Below are 17125 nucleotides of genomic sequence, written 5' to 3'. Positions count from 1 at the left end.
ATCACTCCAAATGTCTGCGTCAAGGTCAAAATAAAACAGTAAGAACTTTTTTTTCAAATCTGGGTCAGGAAGATTTATCAGTAAATGTAGGAAGAATGGACCACGTGGTCTCAGTTCCGACCGCAGCGGCCCAGGTTCGAGTCTGACTTGTGATCGGCCCTTTGCTGCATGTCCCCCTGCTCTCTCTCCAGATTTCTCTCTAACTGTTTCTCTCATTTTCAATAAAAAAAAACAAAAAAGATGTGGGGGGAAAATGTATAAACTTTATAACCAATGCCCCATTCATCCCTGAGGACATTTCCATGCAGTTTGTGCTGGTGTAGACAGTCACTCAGGTGAGGTAGGGCCAACCTCCGTCTTCACTGCGTCCACTAGAAAACTGAGCTCATTGCACAGAGTCTCGTGGCGGTAGGCCATGCGGATTTGTGCCACGTTTGTTCGCCGAATGTCGTTGCCGTCTGGTCCATCCTGTAGGTAGTTGGATCCAATGAAGTGTTTCTTCTCCTGTGTAATCAAGTAATAAAATGTGGATTACAGAGTGCAGCAGGAGCCTTCTTTGTACACAACAATGTAGTAGAATTGTTTACCTTTCTCTCAGTGGACAAGCTATCCAAATATTTGGTCATCTTACAGAATGACTCAATATTTTTTTCTCTATATAAGGACAGTACAAGCTATTATGCAGCAACACTATATTACATTATAATACCCATGGGCACAGTGTAATGCCCTCTCTGTCATCTGACCAGCAATTTACTCATTAAAGGTACATTGTGTTAGCCTGACTCTCGCCAGACCCTTGTAGTTCCGCAAAGCTACGCTGAGCTCCGCACAAGGGTCTGGGACTGCTCCATAGGCGATTCATTTCAGGAGGCGGGGCCTTGTAAAAAAATCTTGTATGTGATTGGATAAACCACTTGTCCGTTATCTTGAATGACGTGCTACTTCAGCCACTCACTGCGAGCCGCCATTGTTGTTTGACTCAAACAGTCGCTTCAGCGCTACGTCACACCTCAGAAAGTCCCGCCCGGCGATCCTGATTGGTTCATTATTTTTTGCTCCGGGGAAGAAGTTTGCATTGGCCTCGAGTCCAGACCCTTGTGCGAAGCTGAGCGTAGCGCCTCTGGCGTAGCTTTGCGGAACTACAAGGGTCTGGCGAGAGCCAGGCTAACATTGTGTAGGAATTCCTCCCATCTAGCGTTGCGGTTGTATATCGCAAGCAACTCAATCGTATTTTTCATGCTGCATTCATGTGAAATTGGGCAGACGGCAGACGGACGACAGCCGCTGCATGTAACGGCATAAACAAGCCTCTATGTAAACAAGTGGTCCGTCAGCACGAGGCAAAACAATACACGTGACAATATGTTGTCATGGCGATGTCGTATTGTTTACCTGACCCACGTTTTACCGGCTTTCTCTCCACTTCTGTGACTAAAATGACATCTGGTTTGTTACCGACGGCCGTCTGCCTGACTGCAGGTGAATGCAGCATCAGTGTAACGCTCCATTCCTCCTCACTGCGTTACCACGGTGACTTTTCACAGACGGCACCTCCACCTGAGCCGACAGCTCCAGTGTCTCCGCTGAGTTTCCGTGGTTTCCTACCGTCACGCTGCCACTGAACGTAAAAACATGGCGACACCACATGGCAGCAGCACCGAGCTTACCGTCTCCATGGAGATATGAATGATATGAACGGCTCATTCAGAGCTGAAAGGAACACTTCAGTTTGTTGATGGGGGGGATTACTGATTAATGAAAAACAGACTTTTGAACCAAATAATCGATTTTCGTGAATAGATAACAGGAGAAGTTACACAATGTCCCTTTAAGGTGATGGATTTACAGCATATACAGTAAGTAGTCTGTAGCTTAACCAACAAGTTCAGTTGAAACATTGGATTTTTCTAGTGCAAGTTTTAAAAAGCTAGTCTCACCAAACTCTACAGGGCATGGAGAGAGGTGTAAGAGTAAAATGTGTGGGCAGAATTGTTTATCGTCACTCCCCTGAAATCTACAGTTATGTAACTGATGGAGCAAAGTATTCCACTGTACCTGGTGGGACAGTCCACTCTGCAGCACACTGTTCCTGGCTATCTCACACAGATCACAGGTGCTCAGCTTCCACAGCTGACCTGCGATGGCGTACTCCTCCATCAGAGCCTCCTGGAAAGGGTTCAGAGAAACATTCATGATGAGATGGAACCAACACATTATGGGCTGTGATTTTGGAATCTGGTATCAAATGAGTTTCACTGAGAGAAAAGACGTTTTTTAGCTAAAGTTATTTCACCACGAGTGAGTTTCTGTTACCTTGGTGTAGTGGAACTGCATGGGGTCGTCAGTCGACAGCGACACACACAGGCCTTTCTGTAGGAACTCTCGTAGCGGGTTCTTGGAGTACTGCAGGAACAGGCTGTTGTTGCTCAGTGGGGACATGGCGATGGGGACCTGGGCCAGGTAGTACAGGTACTGTAGCACTGGACTCTGGGGAGGTGGAGGGGATAACACGGCAGAAATATGAGTATTGCTGTATAGTATATTGTATATATTACCTACCTTAGGCAACAGAACACATTCAGCAGAACAGTGCAGTAGATACATCAGATCATGGAAATAAGGCACAGCTGCAGGAACTCATAGAGCAGAGTCCTATGTCCTAAGTTTGTCTTGGCTGAAGTGCCTGAGTGAGGATGAAGGCTTGAACCTGAAATTCTCGTTCTGTGTGGAGGTAGGCTTTAGAGTTGTTTGTGCCTTTTGTCATATGTATCTTCAACCAGAAACTGCATTAGTTGTGACATGACAGAGCACTGCTGGCTTCTCAGCTTGAGCGCATTGTAAAAACAAAGCTATTCAAGCTATCAGCTTCTGTTGACCTGTGTATAATCGGTAACACTTTACTTGAATAGGTATTCATAAGATTGACATAAAACTGTCATAACCATGACATAACAGCTGTCATAAACACCAGTGAATACTTATGACAGCTGTCGTTAAGTGTCATCGGTAAGTTATGTCACTTTTGATGCAAAGTTGACATTGTTTGAGATGTCCTTGTTATGACAACTTGACATCATTTTTAAAGTTTGGCAATTAGGTCTGCTATGACAGTTTAAATTGTCTTTATGTCAAGTTGTCAGAAAAAAAACATCTCAAACAATGTCAATTTTGCATTAAAAGTGACATAATGACACTTAACGACAGCTGTCATAAGTATTCATTGATGTTTATGACAGCTGTTATGTCATGGTTATGACAGTGTTATGTCAATCTTATGAATACCTACCTATTTAAGTGTGTATAATCAAACCCTGGTAATGAGGTGAACTGCACCTTTTTGAGGTTGAGTCCGTGGGAGATGTTGTCGGCTGTGAGGAAGGCAGTGACCAGGTGGGTGATGGAGCCAGCCTCACCACAGTGGGGACGAAACTGGAAAGTGTTCAGTCCTCGTTCCCTGCGGGTCGGACAGAAATGTAGGATTTCATGAGACTCATTTCTTTTAAAGGTACATTGTGTAGGAATTACTCCCATCAATCGTATTTTTCATGCTGCATTCACGTGAAATTGGGCAGACGGCAGATGGACGACAGCCGCTGCACGTAACAGCATAAACAAGCCTCTATGTAAACAAGTGGTCCATCAGCACGAGGCAAAACAATACACGTGACAATATGTTGTCATGGCGATGTCGTATTGTTTACCTGACCCACGTTTTACCGGCTTTCTCTGGACTTCTGTGACTAAAATGACATCTGGTTTGTTAGCGACGGCCGTCTGCCCGACTGCAGGTGAATGCAGCATCAGTGTAACGCTCCATTCCTCCTCACTGCGTTACCGCGGTGACTTTTCACAGACGCCACCTCCACCTGAGCCGACAGCTCCGGTGTCTCCGCTGAGTTTCCGTGGTTTCCTACCTTTCCTACCTTCCTTACCCGCTCCATGTAGATATGAATGATATGAACGGCTCATTCAGAGCTGAAAGGAACACTTCAGTTTGTTGATGGGGGGATTACTGATTAATGAAAAACAGACTTTTGAACAAAATAATCGATTTTTGTGAATAGACAACAGGAGAAGTTACACAATGTCCCTTTAAGCTATTCCTGTTTACAAAGAGTCAGCAAAAGTGACTGTGCTTTTAAACTTGTTTTTAAACCTTGTAACTCGTTTGGCTGGCTGCTATTTATTTATTCAAATATGTGAGGGCACTTGACTCCAAGACTTCTATTGTTCCTTATGGGGACAATAAAAGTCTATTCTATTTTATTACACTGTTGCCAAATGTATTGTTTGACAGATATCTCTCCATCGGCCTTTATGGCCCACACTTTTTACTGATACATTGATCATTGATTTTTTTTTTGCACCTCAGCAAAAAACTTTTCTGCTATTTATTTGAAGTTTTATTAAAAGTGCAATAGATGTGCAGGTGTGAACCCATCATGCATTCCCCCACACAGATGTTTCATGCACGGACATGTAGGACTTACTTGCGCAGGTTGTTTAGCACCATGATGTTGGCATACATGTAGAAGAGGTAGTAGGTGTAGGGGGGGTTGTCGTCTGTGATCCACGCCTCAGGCTTTGGGCTTTTGTAAGAGAACATGTGGTCACTGTGTTTGGATTCATCATCCACACTGTCAAACCCTGTCACCTTCAGAACAACACAGAGAGAATATCAGCATATTTGCAAAACAAATGTTACACAACTATCTATATGTTTCAACATCATTGCACCATGCAGTTTGCAAGATGCAGCTTCAGTTTGTCTTCTACTGTTAATGCACTCTACCATGTTTCCCCTTTGTTACAAATTCAACTTATCATATAGATACTTACATATTTTAAGAAAACATGCAAAGCTTTGTGCTTCTGTGGGTTGACTGTCGCCTCGAAGAGGGGGAGGAAAATGTTCTCCAGCATCTTGGCAAAATGTGGCACTAATTTCTTTGACCTGAAAATGTCACTGCAAGAAAAGAGGAATCAAATCAATTCATCTACCCACAATAGTTTAGTATTGGTTTAGTGAGTAATGTTATGTGAGTGCATGTTGAATGAAACCCTTTCTTTCTTCTCAGATCAAGAGTTTTGGCAACACTGACATTAGAGTTAATCTACTCAAGATTTAGTGACAGGAAAATGGAACAACTGGGTTTTTATCACTTCATGTTTAAAAGAGGAAACAACATAACACTGTTTATGTTCATGGCCATATCATAGTTGTACAGTTGGGACCATGTTCCTTTTTCAAATGCCTTTTTGCCACTGCTTCTCATGAACCAGTCTGCCATCCACTACCCCAATTAAGCTGGCCTTCTCTCCCTGCCTTTCCTTCCACCAGAAGCTGCCTTCATCAACTCTTGTTAACATTTCTATGTTTTTGCATAATTCTGTGTTATAAACTGTTTTCTTGTTTGTATACAACATCTATTGCATGTCTGCCGGCCTCTGTCTCTTGGGAGTTTTTCCTCAGTGGATGTGAGGGTCTAAGGTCAGAGGATGTTGTTATGATGCTGTGTAAAGACCTTTGAGACAAACTGTTTGTAGAAATGGAACAAACAGACCCAGTCTCTTTTGTGTTACTAGGAGCGTGTTTGTCTGATTGTTAGAAATGCCTCTTTGTGGTCTCATAGTTGCCATCTGAAGGCACTGCACTTACTAGATCCTGGGGACTTGGATCATCCATCTCATGTTGGGTGAGTGGACCTTGTGCTGGATGAACCAGGTTGCTAGATTCTCCCACTCGCTGGTCGAGCGGCCGTAAATGGACAGTCGGGGCTCAGCGTGCTGGTATTTACTGTCCTCCAGTTCCTTAGCGACCTCCTGAAAAACAACAGACCACAGGAAGTCTAGAGAGTTTCCTGATAGAGCAGAAGTAAATGTTTGCAATCACTCACTGGACAGATAACATGTGTCAAGTTTGTACCGCTTTAAATACCAACAAACAAGTGCACTGTCATCTGCACAGAAACATCACAGTATAGACACGAAGGGAGGAGGAAGAGATTCTATTTGAAATAGAATACATGAAAGACAACAAGCAAAAAAGCCTGTTCTGCTTCTTTTGCAACACAACAGTGTACACAGTGTACACAACACACCTGCAGGGCCCTCTCAAAAGACTGCAAGTGTTGTTGTTGGATGGGATGACTAAGCTTTGCAAGACAATAGTGGATTGTTACACAGCTTGCACCGGACACAGATCTTTGCCGCTCCAGACATAATGTCAGTAAAGCTCTCCGCTTTTTTATTACTTGGCCCCACACATAAATCAACCCCTGTTTTTAGTTAGTAAGAACTGTCATTATCTTTATTGAACTGTCATTATCTTTATCTGTTGCACTTTGGCCTTGGTGTCTCCCACTCTCTCTGTTTCCACAGATCCACCGGAGCTCCATCTCTCTGCACCAACCACCACCTGCATCGCCCCCTTCCTCCCTTCCTAACGCTGTTAAACCGGCCTGCCCTCCCTTCCTATGATCCAGTCTGTCATCAGGTACTCCCTTGAAGCTGGCCTGCTCTATCTGCCTTTCCTCCCACCAGAAGCTGCCTCCATCAGCTCTTGTTAACATTTCTATGTTTTCCATATTCTGTGTTATAAACTGTTTTCTTGTCTATAACAACACGTCTGCCTGTCCTGGGTGAGGGATCCCTCCTCTGTTGCTCACCCTGAGGTTTCTCAATTTTTCCCTGTTAAAAAAGTTTCTGGGAATTTTTCCTTAGTGGATGTGAGGGTCTAAGGGCAGAGGCTTTGAGACAAACTGTTTATAAAAATGGGCTATACAAATCAAATTGAGAGACAGAGACTTGGTGCCCCCTTTTCTGTTTACTGAATCAAAACCTTTGGTTTTGTATTGACAGTCAATGTTGCACTGCACTGTTTTTCAACCTTGGGGTCGGGACCCTACGAGGGGTCACTTGGAATTCAAATGGGGTCACCTGAAATGTCTAAATATTAATATAATTAAATATATAAATATTTTTTAAACTCATTATTACTCTTTTTGAAATTATGATTAAAAACACCACACAATCTTAGACAACTGTATTCGAGTTCAAATAAAATGCAGCATATAAAAATATCTGAGCTGACGCATCTTGATTGACGCGGTTGCTAGAAATTTGTGACGTCAAAATGGGGTCATGAGCCAAAAAAGGTTGGGAACCACTGATTTACTGCTTTATCTTGCTCTGTCTAATTTCAGCACAAGCAGATATGATATTGTTCCATACTACACCTTGACGAGCCGTGCAAAGTATTCTCCTTTGATGTAGTTGTCTGTTTTCAAGTAAATCTCTCGCAGCTCGCTGGCTCCCACTGGGTTGTATTTGGAGTTGAACTTGTCAAACCGGTGAAATGTTTGTCTTCCCTAGGAGACAGATTCATGAGAGAGGGTGAATCTTACGCACAGATGATCACATTCTCATTCCAGGAAATGTCAATTGCTTGTTTTCATATTACATGTTTACAAGATGTGGCATGAAACATAGACAATGATTATGCAACACCAAATGAAATGCATGAGCATCCGTACTTGAATCCCTGTAAGGGAAACATGCTGTAAAAGTCATAGTGATTATGTCTGATGTATTTGCCTGAAGGATCTTGTCTTTATAATAAGTAAGTTTCTTACAGCGTGCACATCCAGCGAGTCGACGGTCAGATCGTAGGGGTCCATGTGAAGGTTGTCGAAGACTTCTTTGAGAGTGATCTTCTGACCGCCTTTCTCCAAAACCACCCGGTCTGCCTCTGTCTGGTACGAGGTCTTTATAAATTTCAGCAGATGCTTCTGGTTCATGCAGGCAGCAGCGTGTATATGTGTGTCCACCTGTGTTTGACAGAAAAGAAACAGGTTTTATTGGAGGAGTTAAAGTAAGTACATAAACTTAGTTCATTTTGAGTGAAGCCAAGAAATTAGGAAAAACATCTGTAGTGAAACAGCCACTCGGTCCAAGTGTTCAGACTGAGGAAGGATTGGAACAGAAGACTTAACTAAGACAAACTTTCTAGCTACAATCATCTGCTTATAGTGCAAGGTGCTATGTGCCTGCTCTGTACACTCATACGCTATGTATGTATCTTCACCTCTGTGTTTTCAGTGAATTTTCCCTCCAAATCATGTTTTAAGACATTTACAGAACAATAATTCTGCCCTACAAAAGGCAAAGTGCAGTATCTGTAAAAATGCCAAAATGAGAAAAACAAGCTTTTTGTGTTTTTCATTGTCAGGTTTAAGCATCAAATTATGAATAACTACCAAGTCTATAATTGATTAGATAAAGGTGGACTGAATTAAATGTATTTTGTAGTTTGTCTTTCTGACCAATTTTGACCGTTTTATGGCATATTTTATGACCAATTTTGATAGCAGATACTGCACTTTGCCTTGGTTTTACTCCAATGGAATTATAATTATAGAGTAAAGTATAGAATGTAGGGAGTACAGTTACTCTTTGCAGATACTGCACTTTGCCTTGGTTTCACAGTGCTTTTCTGGATGAACAGCAAAATAAAAAGCCCAATAACTAAATTTTAGCAGTACCAATATCAAATTCTACCAGATTGAAGAGAATATGCCACACTTTTGATTGGTCCAAAAACATTTTTTTTTAAATGCTGATACTGCACATTGCCTTTGTAGGGCAGAATAACCCTCTTCACTCTCTCCTAGAAGCATGTGTGTTACATGAGTGGAGTGTAATGTTTTGACCCCAACCATTCAGACTAGGCTTGGAGCAGGAAAGGACAATAGAGCATTTTTTTTTTATTACTGTCTGTTTCTAATCTAATTGACATTTACATATTCATTACATGAAAGTTATTTGCATGAAAATAGAAGAGAAGGGAGAATCCCTCTGTATAGTGATCACTGTAAGTTAGTTGATATATATATACGGAGCTAGATGCTAAAAACGGACCTTTCTGACGTTGTAGAAGTCTCTGTGTGGAACACCTTTCAGCTCTTTCAGCTCGGCCATTTCATTCATCATCTCATGCAGGTAGAACTTAGAGGCCAAGAAGTTCAGCCGTCTGTGGCAGTAGGTCTTCCTGTGAGGGAACACGACAGATCGGCAAAAAATAGCAGATGCATCATACTTAGGAACTACTTTCTGGGCCCACAATGGTGACTTTCACTATCCTCTATGCATACTATAAATATAAAATAAAAAAACTGTGTAAAATGTACATTTGCTCTGCTGTAAATAAATCATTCAAGACATTTGTGCACTCACGTTGGGCCGTCGGCGATCATAGCAAGGACATGACTCAGGTCTATGGCGAAGGTCTCCAGGTCGGGGTAAGGGAGGCCGTGGGGTTTGTTCTCTTTCAGGGCTTCTGCACTGTCATAGACATGAACTATGCCGTCCATCATCTGCAGCTCGTAGTTCAGGTTCTCAGGAATACCCTCCAAGGTGTAGGGGTCCTCCCCTTCATGGGGGTAAGGCCAGATGTCTACAGGCAATGAGAGTAAATAATCAGAATAATCACAGAGAATGCTTAACATGCCACACAAGACCTGATGTTGTTCTTGAAAGGACTCCTAATCTTTTGTTGACATATTTGCTCCTGGAGAAAGACGACACAGTTCTTACACTGCACTTCTCCTGCCAGTCTGTCTGCTGTCTGAAAGTGTTAGTGGGTAAACGTTGTGTATATGTAGGCTGTGTTAATTTAACTGTGAAATGATAAATGGTCATTTTTTTCTATACTGACCGATTTGTCGTAATAGAATTAGAACTTACAATTTAGCATACAACTTTATGAATCAAATACAAATTATCTCTTTGTTATTAACTGTTGCAAGAATTATTAACTAAACTAAATTATCTAAACACAGTAAGTATGTTGGTTAGATGTTAGCATATGGATTCACTCTTCTAAGAGTCATTCTCTGTTCTTTGTGGCTGTTTGCTGGTTTGTACTCAACAGAAGCCTCTGGAAGCTCGTCTCTATCTGCAGTCAGAAATAGTGTGACTGACCTTGGCCTCTGATACATGAAGAGAGGTATCAAAAATAGTCATAGGGAACAGTTGATAGACATTCAGCGTCATCATTACCAACTACAAACTAAAGGAGAAGTCATGCAGATCAAATAAATGTTGCAGTACTTGTTATCCTGCATATTTCCTCTTATTTTTATCGATCTACCGTGCCAAACTTTGGTTCGCTACCCAGCAAATTATATATCAACACAAGGAAATGTTCTAGTGTTGTTTGTTGTAGTGCTGTAGTGTAGTTTTCTTCCTGCCATCCTGCTCTGGACACTTTTGAACCGCCTGTAACTACGGGAGTTATAGGTATTTAACCTCTCTTTTATTGTAGATGCTTGTGTCTGCTCTCGGTCTGAATAGTTTGTTTAAACATGGATGTGCCAAATAAACCTCCTCCAGGTTTTAGCTCCTTAAATAAAGGTGGAATGTGGAGCTGGAGAAACGGCTACAGACCAGCATGCCAGTACATGCCCTCTGATTAGGCATCTATAAGTAAAGAGTATAAAGAGAATCTGCAGTGTACTATTTACATGAGTATTTTCTCCTACCTGGCAAGATCTCGTCCTCCTCCCGCCACTTTTCATTTTCAGCGCTGCGGAGGAATTGGGCTATGGTCCTTGGGAAGCGGTGGTAAGCCAGCCTGGAATACTTCTCTCTGATGAACAGCGCTGTGAAGAGACTCTTGGCTGCCTGCTCATAATCTTCTACTGTGATCTGGAAATGTCATAGAAACATTTTCATTCTCTTAATCAAGTCTTTGTAGTTTTCTTCTCCAAGTAATCATCTTTTTTAGAATAGTCAGAGAGCGTGATGCCTCTCCTCTAGCCTGTTCATGGCAAAAACTCAAAATCTTACCAAGAATATTTGTCTTATTTCTAGTCAAAACAATGTCATTATACTTAAGATAAGAATCATCACATAAAAAGTAGCTTGTTTTTAGACACTTTTAACTTATTTCAAGCATATTTTTCACTTGAATTAAGTAGAAAAATCTGATAGTGGAGCAAGTTTTTCTTTCTTATTACAAGCACAAAAAACTTGCTTTCACTGGCAGATTTTTTTCTACTTATTTCAAATAAAAATTAGTTTGAAACAAGTGAAAATGATCTAAAAACAAGTTAGTCTAAGTGGAAAGAGATTTGTTTTGACTAGAAATTAGACATTTTGACAAGAAATAAGACAAATATAATAGTTTTTGCAGTGTTTACCCCTGCACAGTAGTCCCCGCTGATGGTAACTCTCTGAAAATCGGGGAAGCCCTCTGGGAGATGAGGCTCAGGTGTGGTAGGGGAGAGCACTGGGGAAACCCCACACATGGCCCAGTCAACACCCATGGGTATCTGTAAAGATACTGACTGTGAACGCTTCAGCTTGAAACTCTTCTTCCTGATGAGACACAAGACAGGTTGAATGTTATTCTCTTTACTCTCTCTTCTCTCAAACAAAATAGCGCATAGATCCAGATCCAAGATCCAGTGCAGAGTCGAATCTGTTGTTTGGAGAAGAAAACAATACAATACAATACAATACAATACAAAAACATTTCTATTTCTTACTTCTTAGCAGTCTCCTGAGAGTGCTGTTCAGCCAGCTCCTTCTGCAGAGCTCTCTCCCTGTCCTCGTGCAGACCGATGGGACAGTCCTCCGGCACGGTGAACAGTGCCATGGCGTCCTTGGTGTCCTCCTCCCTCAGTGCTGAGGCATAAACCTTCTCTGCTATGAGCCGTACCCTCTCGTCCACTTCGCTCATAGAGATTCTTGGGAAAAGCCGCGGCATGTCTGTGAGAGTTAGGAAAGATTTGACTTTTTGTGAGTTGTTACTTTATCGTGATTGCTTATGCCCATGGAACGCACAGACACACAGAATAATACCCAAACAAATTTCAAGTTTCATTTTTCAGAACCACTGAGGGTCTTTCCATTCATAACTTTGGGGAAAATAGAAAACTCTTACAGCCTTTGGCTTTCTTTTAATTTATTTGTGCAAGGTTTTGTGCACAAACGAGTGTTCCCACTCATCAGCATTATATTAATTCGTCAGGTGCTTGTGATTTGTTTGTTTGTGCCTTTTATTCTTATTTTTTTCTTTTATAAACATGATATCTCCTTCATTGGTCTGTTCTGTGAGAAAAGATGGAGTCACCTAATTATAGTCAGTGAACTTTAACCTTCCTCTTGTGTTATGGTCAGCAGCGACCCGTTTTTAGGTTTTTAATGCATAAAAGTACCAAATAAATTTGTTTATTGCATCAAGGCTTTTTGACTTTACCTATATTTAAACAAAATTTAAAAAATCACAAAATTCTTAAATGCTCTGGTCATAACGATAAGAACAATAATGAGAGTTAAAACTGAAATCATGTGCAAAACCAGTCTTTTCATGGACAAGGAAGACTAACAACATAACCAAGAGATAAGAAACAAACGGGATGATACATTTCTAGTGTGTAAGACTCGGTCAAAACCGACTCTAACACAAGAGATGGAAGCAGAAAGCTGACAAGAGGAAGCTTAAAAGCTAATTGCAGTTGGTTGGAGGCCACCTTGGGACTGCAAATGTACATACATGTTGTTGCTTTGTGATACTGTGAAGTTGTGGTAACTAGATAACCAGTCGCTATCCGACTGAACTGATGTGGTTTGATGTTGTGATTGTGGGCTGGACTTCAGTTTACAGTGACAACAGTTTTTATGTGGTTTTGGAATCTGAGCAACTTGCTAACACGTTATATTTCATCTTATAAACGTGATATATATGGCAGCACTCGAAGAAGAAATAATATTATCTTAGGGTGGCCACGAATATAAATAACAGAAAGATAAATATGAGAATATGAGGCCTGCAAATTTGAGTTTGCGGTCGTGTGTGTGTGTATGAGGTGTTGGGTTTGGGGTGAGTGGGTGTGTGTGTGTGTGGGGGATGAACTTGGCACTTTTTCCAACGTGTCATCTGAACTCACATCAGTAAACATGTCTTGAGTGGCTGACTTGTGTTTCACTGCTGGCCATGTTTTCTGCCAGTGTGTCGGGCACGTTAGAGTAAACACAGTCAACTGAGTTCCCAGTAATCCTGGGCAGTGTGACCTCTCCACCCCCCAGGGGGACACCGGGTTGCCCTCACACAGCTTTAGGAACGGTATCAACACAGAGAAAACCAAAAACATGACGGGATCTTTTTCCACAGTCTGTTATTTGGCTGTTGCTACATGGCTAATTATAGTCAGGTTATAGTTTGGTTGCAGTATAACATCATGGAAATCCAATCCTACTGTATGTAACAGATGATTCAATGTATCTGCATTAAGGACTGACATATAGGGAGGCTTTATTTTTAGGGGCTAAGTTGACAGTTGATATTGTTGGGTATCACTCTTGCTGTGTTTTTCCATAATGTTTTAAGTTGTTCAAAACTACTTCTCTCTACAATTTGTGGAAGGAATAGTTCACCCAAAATTCAAATTTCACTCATTATCTACTCACCCTCATGTCGACTAAGAGCTGTGAGTCCTCCGTGCCTTCTCTGAGTTACGGGGGGGTCCGCGCAGCAGTATTTGTCCATATAATGGTTGTCAATGGATACCAACTTTCTTCGTCCAAAAAGACACACCAAAAAACATCCAAATACCTCCACACTGCTCGTCTGTAATGTCCCTCTTGTATTGAAGCCCCGACATGAGAAATTGTTCCGCCGGTCAGTGCAAATCACGCGAGATTTGCACTGACACAGGAAGAGCAGTGAACTGAGACACTGGGAGCTTCCGCTACAAACAAGCTTAAACATAGACTTATTTAATTTTTTTCGGAACAATTTCTCATGTCAGGGCTTCAATACAAGAGGGATATTACAGACGAGCAGTATGGAGGTATTTGGATGTTTTTTGGTTTGTCTTTTTGGACGAAGAAAGTTGGTATCCATTGACAACCATTATATGGACAAATACTGCTGCGCGGACCCCCCCGTAACTCAGAGAAGGAATGGAGGACTCTGAAAATTCTCACAGCTCTTAGTTGACATGAGGGTGAGTAGATAATGAGTGAAATTTGAATTTTGGGTGAACTATCACTTTAAGTACAAATGTATACACAGTAAATTGGCAATAACATAACATTCCTGCAGATATGTAGCCTGATAGTTCACAGGATCCGATTTGTTTATATTGTACTCTAAATGGAAAGTTGTTATCTTTGTTGTTAGAAGGCTGGTATGAGTTCTCAAGACCGTTTGGTGGGAACATCGTCATATTTATTTGTATTGACCTGATTCCCTCACATACCAATGAGAGGAAACCTATTTTTAAACCCTGTGAATTCATACGTACGTCGATCAGACCAGATGAAGGACACTAGCGTTGGTTTTTAAATAGCTCTTCCCGCTTGCTGAATCTCCTTTCTGTGAAAACTACTGTTGCTATCCAACATCCTATCAATAGTGGTGAAGTCTTTCCCTTCTGACCAGCATGTCATCGCTGCTACTAATAATATCAATGTTGCAGTCAGTATAGGCCAGTTCCAGCATCAGTCCCTGTGGTGGTTATTTGAGTCAACAGGCAGAAGACAGATTGTGCAGTATCATCCAGTATCACATAGCAGAGTGGTTTACATCCAACTCTATCTATCTGAAAAGTGAAAAGTGATAGCGGCACCTTCACAGATGACACCATTAACACTTGACCTCACATGGGCACAGCATGCTGTCTGTCCCTTGGCTGCTACGTTTCGGAAGCTGTCAATCCAAACAAGCCTGTCAGTACATGTACACCCTCAACTGGAACAGCTGAGCGTCCTGGAGGATGACCTTGACCTACATGTCCCATCTATAGAAAACCTGACCTACATTAAGCAGTCTGGGAATGCTGGGAAAGTATTTCAACATATCTAATAAATCCAGTTAATGTGCTGATGAAAGAAAAAGACCTTCTGTAGCTTTACATTTCACACATTTACCTCAGGAATTCACAATCCTCACTTTTAATAATAATTCCACACATGTTTTCCTTGTGCCATTTCGGTGTACTAAACGTTGATTCAGAAAGTGTATTTTCCATCGGATCCTTCCACCTTAGTGCTTGAATGTTAATTGTCTCTACACTGAATCCCAGTGTAACTACACAGTTTTATAATCACGGAGCAAGCTCCATCTGTCTCTTACCTTCTGTGATGTGAGCCATGATTGTCTCTCTCAGTCTCTGCCTGTTGAATCAAGTGTTTCAGCTTTCATGTGTTTGCTTCTGTCTCTTCTAGACTCTCTAGTTTATAGCTTTGGCTCCACTTTTTTTCATATGTCTGCCACTCGATGTTGAGTCTTACTTGGTAAGTGTTGCTGAAAGCTCTTGATGCGGTCAGGAATGTCCGTTGCTCTGGTGTCTTTATCTGTCTTGTATATGCGATGCGCCTCTGCTGTGTTTTCACTCTGACTGCCACAGTCCAGCTCGCTCTGCTGTTTATGTGGTCTGCTGCCTGTATGTATAATGCAGCTGCTAGTTGTTGCTGTCTTGAGTGTCCCTCTCTATCTCTATTTTAGGGTGTTGAGAGTGTCATGGCAACAGGGGCTGCTAATCCAAGCTGGTATGTCACAACTGGCCGCTAACATGAAATGCTATGGCAAGGTACTGTACACGTGGAATGGCTTTAACTACTGACCTAAAAAAAAACACATTTACTAAATGTTGACAGTTTTTTTTATAAGACTGTTATTTGGGTGTCTAGTTTGCAAGAATTAAAAATATTTACCAAAAGCTAAATAGTTGTCAGATGAAAACACATTTTCATAGTTCCTAATAGAGGTTTATTCAGTTACAGCTGCTGTGTTTCCTGCACAACAATATGAAATCCATTTAAAGTTGTTTTGTAATGGTGTTATTTCATGTTCACATGTGCATGGCATAACGCAGGGATAGGGAGTGTATTATTCTGAACTCTTCTTGTATCCTCCATGATTAAGTTCCTCCATCATGACTGGAACTGAAACCAGACCGTCTTCCACAGAATGGTATTTGTAAAGCTCTGAGGGAAGTGCTAACCACAACTCTTACCCTCCCACAGTAGTGCCGATCCTTTAGCTACAGAGTTTGGCTTGGTTAAATCAGTATGAATGGTGCAAAATCATTGTCAAGAAGACTGGTCCAGGCTTTTATCGCAGCTCTGTCACAGCTTCTGCTTTGAATCGCTGCCCTTTTTTGAGCACTACTGTCTGGAGTACGTCTAGTGGATTAATGCAGAAACCTTGGGTTTGGAGTGTTGTATAGCTCAGTGGATAGAACAGGCACCCCATATACAGAGGCTATAGACCTCGCTGCAGCGGCCCCAGTTCAATTCCACCGGTGGCCCTTTGCTGCGTGTCATTCCCCCTCTCTCTGTCTTCCCATTTCCTGTCTCTCTGTCCTATCAATTAAAGGCATAAAAGCCCAAAACAAAGATACCTTTGGTTTCATTACAGGCCTACTCATTTAGAAGCTAAAACTTGTGTGACTCTTACATGCAAATGGCTGCAGAGTGCAGACTATAGTACACCACTTTGATCTGGACTGGAACATGGCACTGTGCAGTCATTGTAGCTCCTTGTGATATGATACCAGTAGATGACTCTCTCAGCATTTAGCACCATTACAAGCCAGTGTAACAAGAATGTTATATAGTTTAATACTTGCCCCGTACTATTCATAGTGCTGGAATTGTGTCTCTTTGATTTACCAATTCTGTCAGCAGATATGAAAGGGGCTGTGGCATACATTTAAATTTGAATAAGTGGAAGTTGGAGTTGTGCTTGTATTATTTTATTGACATCATTGTTAGTAGCTCAGGTGTCACTCACCTTTCCCAAGGCATGGTGTAGACTGCTGCTTACAGAGGGGGGTGTCCCTTCTCCTCATTTTGTCCTTGTTCACCTAGAAGACACACAGCTTCAGTCAGTGATGGAGGAGTACAGTATTTAGAGTTGGATTGCACCAACAGATGTCAACCATGTGCAGAGTGATACCTGATAGCCAGCATCTTTGCTAGTATGGACAGGTTGCCTGGGCCTTGCCTGGGCATAGAGCTGACAACACACACACACTCACACACACACACTCACATCTACACCTAAGGGTGATTTAGAGTCTCCAATCAACCCACTGGTCATGTGTTTGGA

At 41.7% G+C, this 17125-nt stretch overlaps 1 protein-coding gene across 3 annotated transcripts; it reads right to left on the bottom strand.

Annotated features, from left to right (window-relative positions):
• Window positions 1-186: 186 nt before the first annotated feature.
• On the bottom strand, window positions 187-16942 carry ampd3b (adenosine monophosphate deaminase 3b). Of its 3 annotated transcripts, none has more exons than XM_085778434.1 (15): window positions 16808-16942; window positions 11553-11775; window positions 11205-11382; window positions 10545-10710; window positions 9238-9457; window positions 8923-9052; window positions 7638-7832; window positions 7242-7373; window positions 5663-5826; window positions 4843-4969; window positions 4494-4657; window positions 3337-3457; window positions 2317-2490; window positions 2059-2169; window positions 187-504 (listed from the first exon to the last, which is right to left on the bottom strand). In XM_085778434.1, the coding sequence occupies exons 1-15, from the start codon at window positions 16863-16865 to the stop codon at window positions 328-330; spliced, it is 2340 nt and encodes a 779-aa protein (XP_085634560.1). In that variant the 5' UTR covers window positions 16866-16942; the 3' UTR covers window positions 187-327. The 3 variants fall into 3 exon arrangements, with proteins under 3 accessions (XP_085634560.1, XP_085634561.1, XP_085634562.1); XM_085778435.1 differs by lacking the exon at window positions 16808-16942 and adding an exon at window positions 15146-15432; XM_085778436.1 differs by lacking the exon at window positions 16808-16942 and adding an exon at window positions 15304-15432.
• Between the last annotated feature and the right edge of the window lie 183 nt (window positions 16943-17125).

The sequence above is a fragment of the Trachurus japonicus genome, chromosome 6 (assembly GCF_045865225.1).
Source record: "Trachurus japonicus isolate A0001 chromosome 6, Traja_1.0".
Classification (NCBI taxonomy): domain Eukaryota; kingdom Metazoa; phylum Chordata; class Actinopteri; order Carangiformes; family Carangidae; genus Trachurus; species Trachurus japonicus.
Note: the sequence above shows the minus strand (reverse complement) of the source record. Positions and strands in the feature narration are given on the sequence as shown.

What these genes read in the sequence shown, in the direction of transcription:
- ampd3b (XM_085778434.1), bottom strand. Translation starts at nt 16,865, where the DNA reads ATGAGGAGAAGGGACACCCCCCTCTGTAAGCAGCAGTCTACACCATGC. An exon ending in TACACCATGCCTTGGGAAAG is followed by an intron (nt 11,776 to 16,807) that starts GTGAGTGACACC and finishes TAACTCTCACAG; the next exon opens with ACATGCCGCGGCTTTTCCCA. An exon ending in ACTCGCTGGATGTGCACGCT is followed by an intron (nt 7,374 to 7,637) that starts GTAAGAAACTTA and finishes TCTGTCTCCTAG; the next exon opens with GGAAGACAAACATTTCACCG.